Below are 20,519 nucleotides of genomic sequence, written 5' to 3' on the forward strand. Positions count from 1 at the left end.
ACAAAGGGACATGTGCGTTCATAGTCTCAGATCTGTAGCAGAGGTATGATCAAAAAATGCTATAGTCACTTATTACAAAAGCTGTTTTAATCATTTTTTGATATTGTCAGTACAGGAATAGAAACAGGGAAAAACAATGGATTTCAGATTTTTTCCCTGATTCTATTTAAAAATCTTGGGAAACAAATCCAGACCTGATGAAATAAAAACGCAGGCAATAGTATTGGAAGATCCCTTTGTACCACTGAGGTGCAGTGGGGACATTATACTTTATTTTTTTTTTTAAATAATAAAATGAATAAACCTGTTATAGTTATCTGCTCTGTACAATGGTTTTTCACAGGGCAGCCCCAAACCTCCTTTTCTGGGGTCCCCTGCTGGCTGTTTGGCCCCGCCCCCTGATCCCTTCACAAAGTTTTGATTGATAGCAGCCAATGGCTCCAGCTGTCATCTCTGAGCCTGTGAGGAGAGAGAGGGAGAGCAGTGCTGCTACTCTCTGGCACAGAGATTGGGCTCAGGTAAGTGTTCAGGGGGGCTGAACATAGAAGGTAAAAAAATATTTAGGCCCCTTTACATGGGAGGTGCAAAGTTAACAACACCCCAAACACAGGTCGAAAACTTAGTTCGTTTGACCACACTGGATTGCATACAGTAGGTGCCGCCGATATTGTGTTTCCAGTGCGATCCTGTCGCGCTGGTTCCCGGCAACAGGCTTCTCTCCTGAGCCGTACCAGGCCGCGCGTGCCCTCAACATGGGGGGGGGGGGGGGTGGGTGCTTTGGAGAAAGGGAGCGCCCTGCGCCCCCCCCCCCACACCCAGATACCGGCCCCCCACCCTGTGTGCATGAGTATGGGGTGCCATGGGTCCCCTACCCATTCACCTGGTGGAAAAAGTGTAAATAAAAAACACAACACAAGTTTTTAAAATACTTTATTAGACCGCTCTGGGGGTCTTCTTGCGTCTTGGGGGAGTCTTCTCGCCAGGCTCATCCGCTATCTTCTGCTAGCTCTTTTACTAGCAGAGGAGCCTGGTTTTCTTCTTCGGCGTCACCGCCGCCGGTCGGGGTCTTCTTCCGACTTCGGGGGTCTTGTCCCCCTCTTCGGTTGTTCTTGCTGGGCCTCCGCTATCTTCTTATAGCTCTTTTACTAATGGTGGCTCGGTCTTCTGTCGCCGCCTTCTTCTCTTCTTCCGACTTGGGGGGTCTTGTCCCCCTTTTCGGTTCTTCTTGCCAGGGCTCCGCTTTCTTCTTCCAGCTCTTTTACTAGCAGTGGCCCACTCCTCTGCTCTATCCAGGGAGAATTTCACCATGCAGAAATTTCGCAGGATCCGCCGCTCGCACTCGCCCCCCCGGGGGGACGTGCAGCTTTGCGATTGTTGGTGCGGTATGTTGCTCTGACACACCGCATCTCTGATCCTGGTAAAGAGCCTATGACGTAGTGTCCAATCACAGCTGATCACATCCTAAACAAGAAATGCTGGTTCTTGTCTTTCCTCTGAGAGCCGATAAGTGGCTCTCCTGATGGGGGGTCTGCGCTGAAAATAAATGCATTGATTATCAGTGCAGGTCCTTCAGGGATGCCCACCAGTGATGCCTTGAAGTGCCCGCTTGTGATGCCAATCGGTGCCCATCAGTAATGCTTGTCAGTGCCTCCTCATCAGTGCTGCCTATCAGTGCAGCATATAAGTGCTGCATATTAGTGTCTCCTCATCAGTGCCCGTCAGTGACGCCTCATTGGTGCCCATCAGCGAAGGAGAAAATGTGTTTACAAAATTTTATAACGGAAACAAAAATAATTATTTTTTTTCAAAATTCTCAGTCTTTTGTAATTTTGTAGCACAAAAAATAAAATAAAACCCAGTGGTGATCAAATACCACCAAAAGAGAATGTTATATTTGTGTGAACAAAATGATAAAAATGTCAAAAGCTGAAAATTGTCCTGGCCAGGAAGGGGGTAAAAGTGCCATGTATTGAAGTGGTTAAATTGCACTTTTATGAAGCACAGTGGTGTTTTACTAATGTGCAATGTGCTCTACTTGCTTTGGGTAACTATACTTTTTTGAATTGATGGCTCTATTAAATTGGCCAATGTTGTTTAGAGTCCTGGTGCAAAGCAGCATCAAGCTATAGTGATGTCATCATTCCAGCTATAAAATGTAACTAGGTTGTTGTGGTTAAATAAGGCTCAAAAAGTTTATGCACATTGGCTACCTGGCTCTTTGATTGTGTCCAATCCTGAAACTATCTCTCTTTATTGCAGAATCTGTAACCCAAGAAAGGAGGCCTTTAAAACTTGCCTTTACTTCAAGATGTGGAAGTGAAAAGAGCTTATCCAATCATAGCAAACCAAAGGTTACAGGTATCTGTAGTGTATCCTTACTAAACTAGATTATGGTGTGTATCTGTATATACTACGCGTTTTGCTTTTCATCTCTGTGAAGATGTGTTTTGGATTCATTCAGATGACTTGAAGTTCATTTTGCTGTGCTATGCTTCAGCAGCTGTAACCTTTCATTTAGAGTTAGTATATTGCTCAATAATTGCAGCACTCTTAGCCCTTGTACACACGGTCGGATTTTGTCCGAAACTGGTGTTGCATACACACGGTCGGAAAATCCGATCGTTCAGAACGTGATGACGTTATTTCATTACGACGGGACTACGTTCAGGCTAGTAGCCAATAGCTTTGGTCTAGAAATTTGATCTGAGCATGCGTGGCACTTTGTCCGATCGGAATTCTCTACAAACGATCGGACAAAGTCCGATCGGATCATGTTGTCGGAAAATTTTATAGCCCGGCTCTAAAACTCTGTCGGTCGGATATTCCTACTGAAACAGTCCGATGGAGCCCACGCACAGTCGGATTATTCGACAACACGGTCCGACCATGTGTACAAGGGCTAAGGCCTCGTTCGTGGTTACATAGTCAGGTTGAAAAAGACACAAGTCCATCTAGTTCAACCCAAAAAAAAAAATAATCCCATATACACAATCCTATACCCACAGTTGATCCAGAGGAAGGGGAAAACCCCCAGCAAAGCATGATCCAGTTTTCTTGCATTCAAATGCCACAACTCCCAAACCTTATTGTGCCTATCTGCATCTATATGTCATTAAAGTGTGCAGTGAGCATTTCCATGAGCTCCACATCTTTAATTCTGGCATGCAGGACTATTTGGCAATGGGGTGCTCTCTGTTTCCAGTTAAACACGATTAGGCATCTAGCTGCTGTGAGGTTGCCTCTCAACAATTTCTTACTTGATTTTTAAAATGCAGGATTTTACTGTGCAGGCAGCTGTCAGTGGAAGGTCTGGGAAGGGGCGGTGTGACTCTTATTTAAGTGTATTGCACTACCGGTATATCCTTTTTTTTTTTTTTCTTGTAACTTCATTGAAATGTCAAAATGACCTTGCATTCATTTCTATGAACCGCAGATGCTTAGAAATGTACAGCATACAGAGTCTTAAGTGAGCTCTGGTCCGTTGCTGAAAAATGCTTATCCAGGGGCTCCTTTTCAGGGTGAACAGTCTGATCCCATGCAGGAAAACACCAGCCACAGCATATAGTTTTAACAAGCCCTAAATCAAGTCTGCAGACTGAGCATCTAGTAGACACCCCAAGCACCTTCTCCCTTTGTTCTGTAAATTAATGTATGTTTTATATTCCAAAAAAGTTGGGATGCTATGAAAAATCTATAGAAAACAGAATGCCATGATTTGCAAATCTCACAAACCCATATTTTATTCACAATAGAAAATAGAAAACATATTATATGGAAAAAAATAGGATCATTTTTAAATTGATGGCAGCAACACATCTCAAAAAGGTTTTGAGCAAAGCAAAGTTAAAGCAAAGTTAAAGAACATTTTGCAACTAATTAGGTTAATCAGCAACAGATTAGTAACATGATTGGGTATAAAAGCAGTGTCTTAGAGAGTCAGAGGGTAAATAGACTGTGCAATTGCACTATGCAAGTGCAGTTGCTCCAGAGCTTAGTAAATGAGAGGGTGTCCTGCTGACTTCCATCATCCAATCATGTGCAAGCAAAAATGCAGTTTATTAAATTTTCCTTGCACGTGATTGGGTATTCTTTGCAAACTGAACCTTTACCTCATTTACCAAGCTCTGAAGCAACTGCACTTGCAGGGTGCAAACGCACTTTGCAAAGTGCACAGTCTATTTGCCTTTAGTAAATCAACCCCAGAGTGTCTCAGAAATAAAGATGGACCGAGGTTCACCAATCTGTGAAAAGCTGCATCTAAAAATTGCTGGACAATTTCAGAATAAGGCCTTTGGCACACTGGATGTTTTGCAAACTCTTCTAGACTCCTTCTGGCAGAAGAGTTTTGGCAGAAATAAATGCTTGATGCTTCTAAATTTGTGTAACCTGTTTAGGCACGTCAATCGCTTGGGTGCTCATTAATTTCATTGGCTAGAATAATAATTTATTCTGGCAATTGAAATGAATTAATGCTTAGGCGCGTTTAAACGTGTTTACAAACATTTAGGCATGACGAGCGTTCTTCCTGCCAAAACTGTGCGACTCCTGGACACACTGGCTGTGTTTTTTTTTTTCTGCCTCTAAACGAATCTGGCTTTAAACGCCTGTAAGTGCTTATGTGTGCATGAACACATAGGCTAACATGCAGGTGCATTTAGAGGCCAGGGGCACAATATTATCAAAGGATTACAAGGATCTGGAGAAATCTCTGTGCGCTAGGGACAAGGCCAAAATGCAATATTGGATGCCCATGATCTTCAGGCCCTCAGGCTCGGTTCACACTGAAACTGGCTGTGGGTCGCAAAGGAATGCTGTGCATCCCCATTCTCCGGTTCAGGGGGGAATCAGGGCTGAATCGTTGCCTGAATTCAGCCCTGTAACGGAGCTAAAGACACACAGCGTTTCTGTGCAGTGCGCTCCGCATCTGCCCGGAGATATGTGAACCGGCTCCATAGAGAGCTGGTCACATTCTCCTGTTATGCAAATTGGATGCAGTGAAAATCACATCCAGTTCATATAGCTGTGAACCCAGCCTCACACAGCACTGTTTTAAAAACAGGCATAATTCTGTAATGAACATCATTGCATTGGCTTAGAAATACTTCCAAAAATCACTGCCTGTGAACAAAGTTCACCATGCCATCCAAAACGCAAGTTAAATTGGATGTAAACCTGATTCATGAAATTTCAGATGGACGCATATATCTGTAGTCTTGTTTTCTTATCTCTCTCCAAAGCACTGAGTTCCAAGGCTTTCATCCTGCTACATAGCTGTGTTATCAGCCTGATAACCTCTGACAAGTTCTCTGACACATTAGATAAAAGCAGCCTGGAATTTGTGTCCTGGGAGGTTGCTATAAATAGATTAGCAGATAGCTTGCCTTCTCACAGCAGAGCTCTGCACATTCCTTCCTTCCTTTGCCAATGTGGAGTGCTGAACAGGATGAGATGTGCACATTCTAAAGGATATACAGTTGTGCTCATAAATTTACATACCCTGGTTGAATTTATGATTTCTTGGCCATTTTTCAGAGAATATAAATAACACAAAAACAACTTTCTTTCACTCATGGTTAGTGTTTGGCTGAAGCCATTTATTATTAATCAACTGTGTTTACTCCTTTTAAATCATAATGACAGCATAAATTAGCAAAATGACTGTGATCAAAAGTTTACATACGCCAGTTAATACTGTATATTGCCCCCTTTAAAATCGATGACAGCTTGATGTCTTTTGTGGTATTTGTGGGTGAGGCTCTTTATCTTCTCAGATGGTAAAGCTGCCCATTCCTCTTGGCAAAAAGCCTCAATTTCCTGTAAATTCTTGGTCTGTCTTGCACGAACTGCACTTTTGAGATCTCCCCAGAGTGGCTCAATGATATTGAGGTCAGGAGACTGAGATGGCCACGGCAGAACCTTCTCTTTATTCTGATGTAGCCAATGACAGGTCGCCTTGACCTTGTGTTTTGGATCATTGTCATGTTGGAATGTCCAAGTATGTCCCATGCGCAGCTTCCTGGCTGATGAATACAAATGTTCCTCTAGTATTTTTTGATAACATACTGCATTCACCTTGCCATCAATTTTGACCAAATTTCCTGTGCCTTTGTATCTCACACATCCTCAAAACATCAGCCATCCACCTCCGTGTTTCACAGTAGGAATGGTGTACCTTTCATCATATGCCTTATCTCCAAATGAAGTGTTTATGGTTGTGGCCAAAAAGCTCAGTTTTGGTCTCATCACTCAAATAATTTTATGCCAGAACATTTGAGGCTTGTTTCTGTGCTGTTTGATGAATTATAAGTGTGATATTTTGTGGCATTTGTGTAGTAATGACTTTCTTCTGGTGACTCAACCATGCAGCCCACCTTTCTTCTATGAAGTGCCTCCATATTGTGCATCTTAAAAAAGCCACACCACATGTTTCAGAGAGTCCTGTATTTCACCTGAAGTTATTTGTGGGATTTTCTTTGCATCCCGAACTATTTTCCTGGCAGTTGTGGATGAAATTGTAGTTGGTCTACCTGACCGTGGTTTGGTTTCAACAGAACCCCTAATTTTCCACTTCTTGATTAGAATTTGAACACTACTGATTGGCATTCTCAATTCCTTGGATATCTTTTTATATCCCTTTCCTGTTTTATACAGTTCAACTACTTTTTCTCAGTGATCGTTTGACAATTCTTTTGCTTTCCACATGGCTCAGAATCCAGAAACGTCAGTGCAGCACTGGATGAAGGATGCAAGGGTCTGTCAGGAGTCGAGAAACTCATTGACCTTTTATACACACACACTAATTACAAGCAAACATCACAGGTGAGGATGGTCACCTTCAACAGCCATTCAAACCCCTTTGTGTCAAATTGTGTGCATGTTATCAGGCCAAAATCACCAGGGTATGTAAACTTTTGATCAGGGTAATTTGGGTAGTTTCTGTGGTCATTATGATTTAAAAAGAGTAAACACAGTTGATTGATAATAAATGGCTTCAGCCAAACACTAACCATGAGTGAAGCCGAAAACAGTAGGAATCGGCTGAAAATTTAAGCAGCATATGGCCAGCTATAGTCACTGAGCCAGAAAACATGTAACCACCTAATTGTGAAAACAAAACTCAGTTGTTACTGGTCAGTGATTTGGGAATTTTTGAAGCCACTAAGCCAGCATGACAAGCAAACAGCTGACATTTTCAGTAGTGTAGATTAGAAGTGGCTGACTGCCTAGCTTTAAAAGAAAACCTGTACTGAGGGAAGTATGTAGTGGAATAGACAAATGCTGTCTTTCAGGAAGTGGCTCATAATAATATTTTGCACGTTCAAAGCTGATTCCCTGGGACATACCTTTTAATCTTTTCTGTTTCAGGATCTACCTCTGAATCAGGAAGCAGGAACCGTTCAGAATTTTTTTACACTTTAAATGGTAGCTCGATTGAAACTCCACACCAACCGAAGAGCAAATCTAATTGGTATATGGAAGAAGGTACATTGCTTACTATACTTCTTCTGGGATGTACTCACGGGGTTTTAAAGGACCATGTTTGATGAGGTCCCTTAAAAATGTCATATAGTTGAGCTCTCTAAGGGTCCTTTCACACGGGGCGGATCAGTTCTGATCCGCCCCGTGGATGTCCGTTTGCTCAGCGGGGATCACTCCGCCGATCCCCGCTGAGCAGGGAGATGACAGGTCTGTCTCCGCACACTGTGCAGGGACGGACCTGTCACAGCGCCGCTCTCCCCTATGGGAGATCGGATGACGACGGACCGCAGTGCCCGTCGTCATCCGATCCGATCCGCAGACGGATGGAAAAATAGCTTTTTCCTCCGTCACACTTTTTCGGATCGGAGCGGGTCGGATGTCAGCGGACATGTCACCGCTGACATCCGACGCTCCATAGAGCTCTATGGAGCACCCGTTCAGGTCCGCCTGAAAAACTGACAGGCGGGCCTGAACGGGACGTTAGTGTGAAAGGGGCCTAACTCTACTTTTATTAAATGAGTAAGTGCACATTCATGCATTTTTTAGAGATTATGTACATACACGTTGGCAAAATAATGATGGGCCAAATTTGTATAAGTTATACTGTGTATTAATCTGATTTCAGGCTGTTGTGGCATGCAGTATAAGGCCTCATGCATGCAGGACGTTTTGAAAAGATTTTCCTCCTGGCAGCAGTGTTTTTTGCAGAAAAAATGCCTAAAGCTTATAAAAGTGTCTAACGATTTTACAAGCGTTTAGGCACATTTACAGGCATCAAGCGCTTGCACATTAATAATTATTCTGGACATTGAAATTAATTAACGCTTAAGAGCTAAACACGCCTAGCGTTAATACTCGTTTAGATGCGCTTACAAGCTTCAGTCTTTTTTTCTGCGAAAACACTGCTGCTCCTGGATGCACTAGCAGTGTTTTTTTTTTTTTTTTCATGTTTCTAAACTCTCCTGCCACCAAAGGCTGCTAAAATTCCGTGTGCATGGACACATTCAGTGGGGAACGAAAGTTTGGGCACCCCAGGTAAAAATGTGTATTAATGTGCATAACGAAGCCAAGAAAAGATGGAAAAATCTCCAAATGGCATCAAATTACAGATTAGACTTTCTTATAAGTTGTGAAAAAAGTTCGATTTTAGTTCCATCATTTACACTTTCAAAATTACAGAAAACAAAAAAATGGCATCTGCAAAAGTTTGGGCACCCTGCAGAATTTATAGCATGCACTGCCCCCTTTGCAACGCTGAGACCTGCCAGTGTCATGGATTGTTCTCAATCATCGTCTGGGAAGACCAGGTGATGTCAATCTCAAAGGTTTTAAATGGCCAGACTCATCTGACCTTGCCCCAACAATCAGCACCATGGGTTCTTCTAAGCAGTTGTTTAGAAAACTGAAACTGAAAATAGTTGACACTCACAAAGCTGGAGAAGGCTATAAGAAGATAGTAAAGCGTTTTCAGATGTCAATATCCTCTGTTCAGAATGTAATTAAGAAATGGCAGTCATCAAGAACAGTGGAAGTTAAAGCAAGATCTGGAAGACCAAGAAAAATATCAGACAGAACTGCACGCAGGATTGTGAGAAAAGCAATTCAAACCCCACGTTTGACTGCACGATCCCTCCAGAAAGATCTGACAGACACTGGAGTTGTGGTACACTATTCCACTATAAAGAGATACTTGTGCAAATATGGTCTTCATGGAAGAGTCATCAGAAGAAAACCTCTTCTACGTCCTCACCACAAAAATCAGCATTTGAACTTTGCAAATGAACATATAGACAAGCCTGAGGCATTTTGAAAACAAGTTCTGTGGACCGATGAGGTTAAAATAGAACTTTTTGGCTGGAATGAGCAAAGGTACGTTTGGAGAAGAAAGGGCACAGCATTTAATGAAAAGAACCTCTGCCCAACTGTTAAGCATGGGGGTGAATCAATCATGCTTTGGGGTTGTATTGCAGCCAGTGGCACAGGGAACATTTCATGAGGAGAAGGAAAAATGGATTCAATAAAATTTCAGCAAAGTTTGGATGGTAACTTGATGCCATCTGTGAAAAAGCTGAAGTTAAGGGGAGGATGGCTTCTACAAATGGATAATGATCCTAAACACACCTCAAAATCCATGGGGGATTACATCAAGAGGCGTAAACTGAAGGTTTTGCCATGGCCTTCACAATCTTCTGACCTCAACGTTATTGAAAATCTATGGATAGACCTTAAAAGAGCAGTGCGTGACAGACAGCCCAGAAAGAATGGAAGAATGGGAAAAGATACCTCAATTAAGAATTGAAAGACTCTTGGCTGGCTACAAAAAGCGTTTACAAGCTGTGATACTTGCCAAAGGGGGCAGTACAAGATATTAACTCTGCAGGGCGCCCAAACTTTTGCAGACACCATTTTTTTGTTTTCTGTAATTTTGAAAGTGTAAATGATGGAAATAAAATCGAACTTTTTTTGACATATTATAAGAATGTCTAATCGGTAATTTGATGACATTTGGAGATTTTTCCATCTTTCCTTGGCTTTGTTATGTACATTAATACACATTTTTACCTGGGGTGTCCAAACTTTCGATCCCCACTGTAAGCTAACATAGAGGGGTTTTTGGAAGCGGGAAAAACACCTGATGCCCCTAAATGCAGCAGCAGTAAAAACATGTGCATGAGGCCTTAAACAGAATAAATGTGTACCTTTCTGATGCTTGTATGTAGAAACCATAAGATTTATGTACCAATTTACAAGTAGATGCCATCCTCAGTTCTCTTTGGATGTGCAGTAGCTTTGGGTAATCTTGTTTCTCTGTACAGCTACCATTTTAATTAAAGACCCAGTCTAAGCAAACCGCTAAATACAGAGATGAAATACCTTCATGAGAGCTTTAAAGGAGCCAAAAAAAGTTCATCCAGTCCCAAACTCTACACAGCTGTGCCACACAGTGGGCAGGGAGGGGACCTGATCCTTCTCTGTTGCAGTTTCACTTACAGGTCTCCTCCCCACTCTATAGACAGGACAGTGAAAGGAGAAGAAACGCTCTGATGAGCCCATATTTTTCCTTTAGCTTTAGCTGCTTTAAGAGGATTTTTCTAAAAACAGTTAGACTCACACAATACAAAGTAATCATGTTATTCATACATAATAATCAGCAAGGTTTAGTTGCATACAGTTTAGCTGCGTTTAGGAAAAGAAGGAAAGTGCTGCATCCAGGGTTGACTTTTTGTTCCCATCTGCAGCTAAACGCACTTAGTGTTTACCAACAGAAAAATATTTTTTCCCCCTTTTTATCCTGAAATATTTTTGGTAACTCTCATGTTTGTTCACATTCATCCACATGTTGGTATTCATTCTTTGCAGACGTCATCTAACAATAGTTAGTAGGCTGCCAAAGGGGGACATTGACATTCTGGTAAACTTATGCAATTTATCGGGATAGGTTCTCATTTCCTCATACATCAGGTACAAATATCCCCTAGTTAGATGTTTGGATGTTAGTAGAAATAACCATCTTCGCTTCGTTTGCCTCTCTTTCTGCCTCAGGGCCAATTCACACCAAAATAATGTGATGCGGGAAAGGCGCGTTCCAATGCGAAAATCACACTGGAGGTTTTTCCTTTACAAAAAGTTTTATTTAACCACTTGCCGACCGCCGCACGACGATATACGTCGGCAGAATGGCACGGGCAGGCATATGGGCGTATATATAAGTCCCTGCCTGCCCGCGGGTGGGGGGCCCGATCGGGCCCCCCCCCCCCCCCGGTGCCTGCGGCGGTCGGCATTCCTTCGAGAGCGATCCGGGATGAGGGGGCGGCCATTCATTCATGGCCACCCCCTCGCGATCGCTCTCGTAGAATGGAAATCCTCCGTGACATCACTTCCTCTCCTGTAATGTAAACACAGGAGAGGAAGTGATGTATTCTCTCCTCTGTGTCGGTATTTTTCGTTCCGGCACCGAGGAGAGAGGTTCGGTGAGTTGCACCAACACACCACACATACAGTAGAACATGCCAGGCACACTCACACCCCTCCTTTACCCCCCGATCACCCCCCCAATTACCCCTGCCCCCCCAGTCACAGTGACGCCAATTGCTTTTTATTTTTTTTTTTTATTTTTTTTTTTTTGCATTGGTGTCATTTGTGACTGTAATAACTGTTAGGGCAGTTAGGGTTAGCCCCCTTTAGTTCTAAGGTACCCCCCTAACCCCCCCAATAAAGGTTTAACCCCGTGATCACCCCCCGTCGCCAGTGTCACTAAGGCTGGGTTCACATTGCAGCGGTTTGAGAACGGATGTGATTTGCACCGCACTGCAGTGCAAATCACATCCGATCTCTGTGCGATTCGAGTTCAGCCATACAGATAGTATGGCTGAATTCGTGTCGCACCCGCCGCAAACTCGCACGGGACCCTTTTTTTGGTCCGCAGCAGAATCGGATCGCATGGGTGTTCACACCATGCGATCCGAGTTTGCAGATCGCACTGCGATATGCGAACTGATCTGGGGGTGTCATTAACATTTCACTGACACTCCCAGCAGTTCGCATAGGGCAGTGTGAACTGCCGCCGGGAGGCATGCGATGCGGGAACCCGCCGCGGATTCGTGGCGTTCCCGCATCGCTCCAGTGTGAACCCAGCCTAATAAGCGATCATTTTTCTGATCGCTGTATTAGTGTCACAGGTGACGCTAGTTAGGCAGGTAGGTATTTAGGTTCGCCGCAACTTTTTATAGCGCCAGGGACCCCCATATACTACCGCATAAAGCCCCCTGATTGCCCCCTAGTTAACCCTTTCACCAGTGATCACCATATAACTGTTACAGGTGACGCTGGTTGGTTACTTATTGTGTCGGTATTTTTCGTTCCGGCACCGAGGAGAGAGGTTCGGTGAGTTGCACCAACACACCACACATACAGTAGAACATGCCAGGCACACTCACACCCCTCCTTTACCCCCCGATCACCCCCCCAATTACCCCTGCCCCCCCAGTCACAGTGACACCAATTGCTTTTTTTTTTTTTTTTTTTTTGCATTGGTGTCATTTGTGACTGTAATAACTGTTAGGCCGCGTACACACGCGCGGACTGTTGGCCCAACTTTGTCCGTCCAACAGTTTGAGCGAACAGTCCGCTCAAACTTAGCATGGACGGACATGGCCACACACGACGAACGAACAGTTTGCTGAAACCGTGCGCGATGACGTGAACGGCACGTACGACGGGACGCAAAATACGACGTCCTATACACTGCATTATAACTTTCGGCTTGAAAATCCTTTCTGAGCATGCGCGGAACTTAGTTTGACGAACAAGCCTACACACGGGCGGACTGTTCGTTGAAACAAGGTTTCAGCGGACAGTTTTTCGGAATTTCCGTAAAACCTTGTCCGTCCAACTGTCCGCTGAAACTGTCCGCTGAAAGCCCACACACGAGCGGACTGTCCGCCCAAACACTGTTCAGCGGACAAGGTTGGGCCAACAGTCCGCGCGTGTGTACGCGGCCTTAGGGCAGTTAGGGTTAGCCCCCTTTAGTTCTAAGGTACCCCCCTAACCCCCCCAATAAAGGTTTAACCCCGTGATCACCCCCCGTCGCCAGTGTCACTAAGGCTGGGTTCACATTGCAGCGGTTTGAGAACGGATGTGATTTGCACCGCACTGCAGTGCAAATCACATCCGATCTCTGTGCGATTCGAGTTCAGCCATACAGATAGTATGGCTGAATTCGTGTCGCACCCGCCGCAAACTCGCACGGGACCCTTTTTTTGGTCCGCAGCAGAATCGGATCGCATGGGTGTTCACACCATGCGATCCGAGTTTGCAGATCGCACTGCGATATGCGAACTGATCTGGGGGTGTCATTAACATTTCACTGACACTCCCAGCAGTTCGCATAGGGCAGTGTGAACTGCCGCCGGGAGGCATGCGATGCGGGAACCCGCCGCGGATTCGTGGCGTTCCCGCATCGCTCCAGTGTGAACCCAGCCTAATAAGCGATCATTTTTCTGATCGCTGTATTAGTGTCACAGGTGACGCTAGTTAGGCAGGTAGGTATTTAGGTTCGCCGCAACTTTTTATAGCGCCAGGGACCCCCATATACTACCGCATAAAGCCCCCTGATTGCCCCCTAGTTAACCCTTTCACCAGTGATCACCATATAACTGTTACAGGTGACGCTGGTTGGTTAGTTATTTTTTTATAGTTTCAGGGCACCCGCCATTTATTACCTAATAAAGGTTTAACCCCCTGATCACCCGGCGGGTGTCATTTGTGACTGTAATAACTGTTAGGGCAGTTAGGGTTAGCCCCCTTTAGTTCTAAGGTACCCCCCTAACCCCCCCAATAAAGGTTTAACCCCGTGATCACCCCTCGTCGCCAGTGTCACTAAGGCTGGGTTCACATTGCAGCGGTTTATGAGAACGGATGTGATTCGCACCGCACTGCAGTGCAAATCACATCCGATCTCTGTGCGATTCGAGTTCAGCCATACAGATAGTATGGCTGAATTCGTGTCGCACCCGCCGCACCCGCCGCAAACTCGTACGGGACCCTTTTTTTGGTCCGCAGCAGAATCGGATCGCATGGGTGTTCACACCATGCGATCCGAGTTTGCAGATCGCACTGCGATATGCGAACTGATCTGGGGGTGTCATTAACATTTCACTGACACTCCCAGCAGTTCGCATAGGGCAGTGTGAACTGCCGCCGGGAGGCATGTGATGCGGGAACCCGCCACGCATTCGTGGCGTTCCCACATCGCTCCAGTGTGAACCCAGCCTAATAAGCGATCGTTTTTCTGATCACTGTATTAGTGTCACAGGTGACGCTAGTTAGGCAGGTAGGTATTTAGGTTCGCCGCAGCTTTTTATAGCGCCAGGGACCCCCATATACTACCGCATAAAGCCCCCTGATTGCCCCCTAGTTAACCCTTTCACCAGTGATCACCATATAACTGTTACAGGTGACGCTGGTTGGTTAGTTATTTTTTTTAAAGTTTCAGGGCACCCGCCATTTATTACCTAGTCTCACTAGTGTACCCCTAAATTTAGGGGTGTCTACTTTCCAAAATGGGGTCATTTGGGGGGGGTTTGTGCCATCTTGGCATTTTATGGCCTTCAAAACTGTAACGCCCTTAGAAAGCCTGAAGGCGGTGCTTGGTTTTCGGGGCCCCGTACGTGGCTAGGCTCCCAAAAAGTCCCACATATGTGGTATCCCCGTACTCAGGAGAAGCAGCAGAATTTATTTTGGGGTGTCATTTCACATATGCCCATAGCATGTGTGAGCAATATATCATTTAGTGACAACTTTGTGAAAAAAAAAATAAAAAAAAATTAAAGTTTGTAATTTTCCCGCAACTTGTGGCAAAATATAAAATATTCCATAGACTCAAAATGCCTCTCAGCAAATAGCTTGGGGTGTCTACTTTCTAAAATGGGGTCATTTGTGGGGGTTTTGTGCCATCTTGGCATTTTATGGCCTTCAAAACTGTAATAGGTAGTGAGGAGTGAAGTCAAATATTTACGCCCTTAGAAAACCTGAAGGCGGTTCTTGGCTTTCGGGGCCCCGTACGCGGCTAGGCTCCCAAAAAATCCCACACGTGTGGTATCCCCGTACTCAGGAGAAGCAGCAGAATTTATTTTGGGGTGTCATTTCACATATGCCCATAGCATGTGTGAGCAATATATCATTTAGTGACAACTTTGTGTAAAAAAAAAAAAAAAAATATTTTTTTGTCATTATTCAATCGATTGAGGCAAAAAAATAAAATATTCGATGGGCTCAACATGCCACTTATCAATTTCCTTAGGGGGTCTACTTTCCAAAATGGGGTCATTTGGGGGGGTTTTGTACTGCCCTGCCATTTTAGCACCTCAAGAACTGAGATAGGCAGTCGTAAACTAAAAGCTGCGTAAATTCCAGAAAACGTACCTTAGTTTGTAGATGTGACAACTTTTGCGCAAACCAATAAATATACAGTTATTGACTTTTTTTTTACCAAAGACATGTGGCTGAATACATTTTGGCCTAAATGTATGACTAAAATTGAATTTATTGGATTTTTCTAATAACAAAAAGTAGAAAATATCATTTTTTTTCAAAATTTGCGGTTTTTTCCATTTATATCGCAAAAAATAAAAATCGCAGAGGCAATCAAATACCATCAAAAGAAAGCTCTATTTGTGGGAAGAAAAGGACGCAAATTTTGTTTGGGTACAACATTGCATGACCGCGCAATTACCAGTTAAAGCAGCGCAGTGCCAAATTGTAAAAAGACCTCTGGTCATTTACCAGCAAAATGGTCCGGTCTGAAAGTGGTTAATATGGAAGCTTACAATACATGTTAAGCTAAATGAAACTAAATACAAGAGAAAAATAAAACTGCTCTAGTCCCATACGTGGTGTCCCTAAACAGGGAAAATCAAATTACACCGTTTGAAGAATCCAGGAGATCCAAACCGCATTGCAGAGAACATGGGAGCAAGAGTGTCCCAACATAGGAATAGGCATGACTAAACTTAAAGCATTTGTCATAGAAACATATTTTTAGGAGTAAACGTAATGCAAAAAAAAATAAAAAATTATCATTACAACCATCTTTACCAGGGCAAAAGCCGTCAGCCTAATGGCGAGAATAAGGAAATGGAGAAAAGAAAGGGAAGGAGAGAGGGGAAGAGTCCACTGGGCCTGCAACAGAAGAGCGCTAAATTAAAGTGTATTATTAGGTTGGATATATGTGAGCCACGGTTGCCAGACCTAAAAAAAATTACTATGGTTGTCTGAGAGGATATCGGTCAATATGATAAAAAAAAGTGAGAATTTCGAAAGTGCAATCATGATTTGCCAATCCTCTGGATGCAGCTGCTTTCCCATTGGAGATAAGGTCTCAGTGGAGGCTTTTTAGAGGAGATTATTGATGAATAGATTCGTGAGATAAGTCCCGTGGAGTGTGGACGGTCTCTGCAAAGGCTGTCAAAGGTGGTCAAAGTATACGGAGTAGATTGAGATTTTATGAACTGTTGAAGAAAATATCATGAGAAGATCATAGGGCATCAAATGTTAGTATCCTAGTGGGGGTAAAGTGAATGTTGAGAAGCCCGTTGGCGACCCACCGGGAGAATTGTGCTGGGTTTTTTCACCCTGGGGGGGAATAATGGGCAATGGATAAGATGGAGTAGAGAGAGATGGGGGTGAAATCAAGCCCACAGAGTATTTGACTGAGTCCCACAGTCGGAGGGAGTAGGCAAGACACGGTCCTAACATGGTTGGACGATTAATAGGGGGAAGTCAAGGCTGGGAAGAGATGGGTATAGGGTGAGAATCCAGAATATCAATAGTGGACCAAAGTGGCAGTTGATATGTTTCAAGAAGGTGGGCTAGTGGGGCAATATTCGCTGCTGTATAATAGACCTGTAATTTAGGAACTGAAAAACCACCAGTGATATTGCAGGCCTACAAAACCCACTTATTGATCCGGGGCTGGGAGGATCCCCAGACAGACTTCAATAGTCTACGTTGATGTATGCGTAAAATGTGAAGGGGGGGGACTGTAATGGGCAATACTCAAAAGAAATAACGTCGTTTTTGGAGATAAGACATGCAGGCAGCTATCCTGCCAAACCTGGACAGTGGGAAATGAGTCCAGGAGGACAGCAAATCGGTCAGTCTCCTGAGTAAAGGTGGAAAATTGGCCTGGTACAGACCGTCATACTTTGGGGTAAGGCAGATTCCCAAATAGGGCGAAGAAGTAAGCAAGTGGCATGGGAAAGCTTCTTTCAAGGTTGCCAACTCAGAGGGGGAAAGATGAACTGACATTGCCTTAGATTTAATAGTTGACATGGAGTCCCGAAAGGGACACAAAAGTATCCAGAAGGGATAGTAAATTGGCTAGCAATATTTAGGGGAAGTCAAGGACAACAAGATATTATCTGCAAATAGGGATATCTTTTATGGGGAACCTGCCATATCAATGCCTTTTATGTCTGGATGGGAGCAGACCACCTCAGCCAGACGTTCCAAAGCCAAAATAAACAAAAGGGGTGAGAGTGGGCAGCCCTGATGGGTACCCCTTTTAATAGGGAAGAGAGATGACTCAAACCCATAGTATTTAATCTTTGCCTAAGGGGTATCATGTAAGTGCATCTCAGGAATGAGGTTCCGAAACCACAGTGGCCGAGTACATTCAAAAGGTAAGACCATGACAAAGTGTCAAATGCTTTGCTCACATTGAGAGACAAAAGCATAGATTCTATGTGACGGTTATGAGCTACATGTTGCAGCTGTTTTAGTTTCAATAAGTTTTTATTGTTTTCAACACAAGTTCAAACAGAATAAACAAGAACAGGACCAGGTGCCCAACAAATGGCGTCCTGGTCTGGTAAATTCGTGTTGTACAAAAAATATAGTGCATTCTATGTCTTTTATATAGGTAATCTGGGAATGGATCATTTGAGGTAAAGTTCCAAAAACCGTACTAACATTTGTACAAGTGTAATTTCTGTCGGTTTGGGCGCCCCTTTTGGAACCTACTGTGATCAGAGACCGAGGAAATCAATGTATCTAAACTGAACATCGGGTATTATCAGTACAATAATATTGGTGTACTTTCAGATCCCTTGGATGATATCAGTGCTTATATAGAGGAGCTAGAATACAATTGATTTCATAGTATGGCTATATACAGCCAAATGCAGACCAAGATGACAGAGGGGGAAATGATAGAAAAGGGGGGGGCTAGATAAAGTGAGGGAGGGGAAGAGATGAAGAGACAGCAAGCCTCATTCAGAGGGGAGGATTGCTAGTCTAGGGTATAAGGATGTCGTCGTTGAGAGTCTGTGCTTCAATTTGTCAGAAGTAGAGTAATGCCTCCAGGTGCTCCAGATCAAGGAACATTTTTTGTATTTATCTAGAGATTTGTCTTGCAACTCCTTCATAAGCATAATATTGTTTATCTCACCCACTCATTCTATGAGGGATGGGGGGGAGGTGGTTCCAATGTCTTGGAATTAGCTGCCGACCTGCACTAAAGAAGGTTGTGCTTTTGGGATTTAATAGTACCAGGTAGTATGGAAAGGAGGACAATGGAAGGGGAGTTTATGAGCAGTTTGTCATATATCTCAGTGTAAATTTGAAAGATTTGAGCCCAAAATGGGTGGATCTCATTGCATTCCCACCAAGTGTGATTGTAAGTACCCTTCTCCAAATTATATCTCCAGCAGATATCAATAAATGATGGGAACATGATCTTGAGGTTCGTTGGCACTCGATACCACTTGAACACCAGCTTATCATTTTTTTCCTCTGTGTAGCTCGAGATAGATGACTTATGGGTAAAGAGAAAGGCCTTACCCCATTCTGCCTCTGATATGTCTCTCCCCAGCTCCTCTGACCAGGCTTTAGTGTACTTAGGTAAAGTACCATGCGTATGTTCTAGGATCAGTCTGTAGATCGTTGATAACGTGTGCCGGGGCATTTCTGAGAATGTGCATAACTGTTCAAAGCCAGTGAGGGGTCTGTGAATTTGTTGAAAATTGTGAATTTCTTACAATAGAAGGTCAAGTGTAGGCAGGTCAGCCATGTTATATTGGTTTGTCACGAAGATACCCTGGGTGTCATTGACAAATTGTTGTACTTTGGGCCAGGTGGATCTGTTATAATTATCTATGGTTAAAGCGGTAGTAAACCCTCAGAATTTTTTTTTTATATCTGCAAGGGAAAATGCATAATGAGCTAGTATGCACCGCATACTAGCTCATTATGAAATACTTACCTTAGAACGAGGCCCCTGACATCTCGCCGATACGCGCCGAGGGAACATGTCAGCTGTGTTCCGGATATCGCAGCTCCGGCGCTGTGAGTGGCTGGAGCGGCGATATCGTCACTCCCGCGCATGCGCGCAGGAGATTTCTTTCTGGCAGGGTCCGGCGTCTGCCGGGCTTCCAGCCGAGAAACCCCTTTGCGCATGCACCGCTGCAATCAGCGGCTCATTGCCAGGGGAATATCTCCTAAACCATACAGGTTTAGGAGATTTTTTTTACATACAGGCAAGCCTTATTATAGGCTTACCTGTAAGTAAAAGTGAAAAAAAAAAAGAGTATACAACCGCTTTAAGGCTGATCTACCATCTGGTAGAGCTGGGTTGTCAAATAGGGGGATGATTGGGCTCTGTCAGTGGATAGTGAGTAGCTGTCTCTTCTGCATTACCAGATTTGTAGAGCTTTTCTGGTGAGGGGGGATAACGTTGGGAGAGATTTGTACGTCCAGTCATAACCCCATAGAAGTGCTCGGAGGTCAGCTAAGGACAAATCTTGTTCCACCAAGGTGGAGGCTTTAATCAGAGGGCGGGGGAACCACTCCAGGACTTGGGAGACCACTGTGGATGTATGGTAGAGCTCAAAATCTGTTAGGCCTACCCTGCCAATGGAGATGGGCGAGCATAAGAGCTTGTGTTTCATGGATAGAAGTGCAATTGGTAGGGCTTGAAAGAGATACAATAACTTGGGGAGTATATACATTTTTAGCATATTCATGCGACCAAACCATGACACTGGTAGGTCCATTCTGTTTTCAGTGAGGCGTCCGAGTTTTGTGAGTAGTGGGCTAAAGTTTAGAGCATATATGCCTGTTATGTGTGTTGACATGGCTGTGCCTAGGTATAATATTGAGTTTGATTGCCACTGAAAGTAGAAGTTGGTCTTGAGGGAGGAGAGGGTAGGTTGTGTTAAGGAGAGGTACAGTTCTTCAGTCTTGGAGATGTTCAGTTTGTAGTTGCTGAACCGGCCAAACCTGTGGATCTCTGGGAGTATGGATGTAATGCTGATGTGGGTTTGAGTCACATAAAGGAAAAGATCATCTGCGTATAGGGAAAGTTTACGTTGCGAGCAAGGGGTTTGTATACCGTGTATATTTGGATTCGCTCTGATGGCTTAAGCTAGATGTTTAAGGACTAGGGCAAACAGAAGTGGGGAGAGGGGCAGCCCTGTCTGATGGCATTTGGCGAGTGTAAGCTTCTTTGATTGAGTTCCATTCACTAAGATTGTGGCAGAGAG

General features: G+C 44.0%; 1 protein-coding gene across 5 annotated transcripts in view; it reads left to right on the forward strand.

The window, feature by feature from the left end:
* The window catches only part of CYLD (CYLD lysine 63 deubiquitinase), a 152,440-nt gene that overhangs the window by 57,536 nt on the left and 74,385 nt on the right, over positions 1 to 20,519 (forward strand). For all 5 annotated transcript variants that reach the window (XM_077458414.1, XM_077458411.1, XM_077458420.1 and 2 more), the window contains 2 exons: positions 2,260 to 2,358; positions 7,366 to 7,482. In XM_077458414.1, coding sequence (XP_077314540.1) covers positions 2,260 to 2,358; positions 7,366 to 7,482 — 216 coding nt within the window. The remainder of the gene's footprint in view (positions 1 to 2,259; positions 2,359 to 7,365; positions 7,483 to 20,519) is intronic.

The sequence above is a fragment of the Lithobates pipiens genome, unplaced genomic scaffold (genome assembly GCF_037356315.1).
Source record: "Lithobates pipiens isolate NorthernLeopardFrog02 unplaced genomic scaffold, aLitPip1_a1.2 Scaffold_10, whole genome shotgun sequence".
Lineage (NCBI taxonomy): Eukaryota > Metazoa > Chordata > Amphibia > Anura > Ranidae > Lithobates > Lithobates pipiens.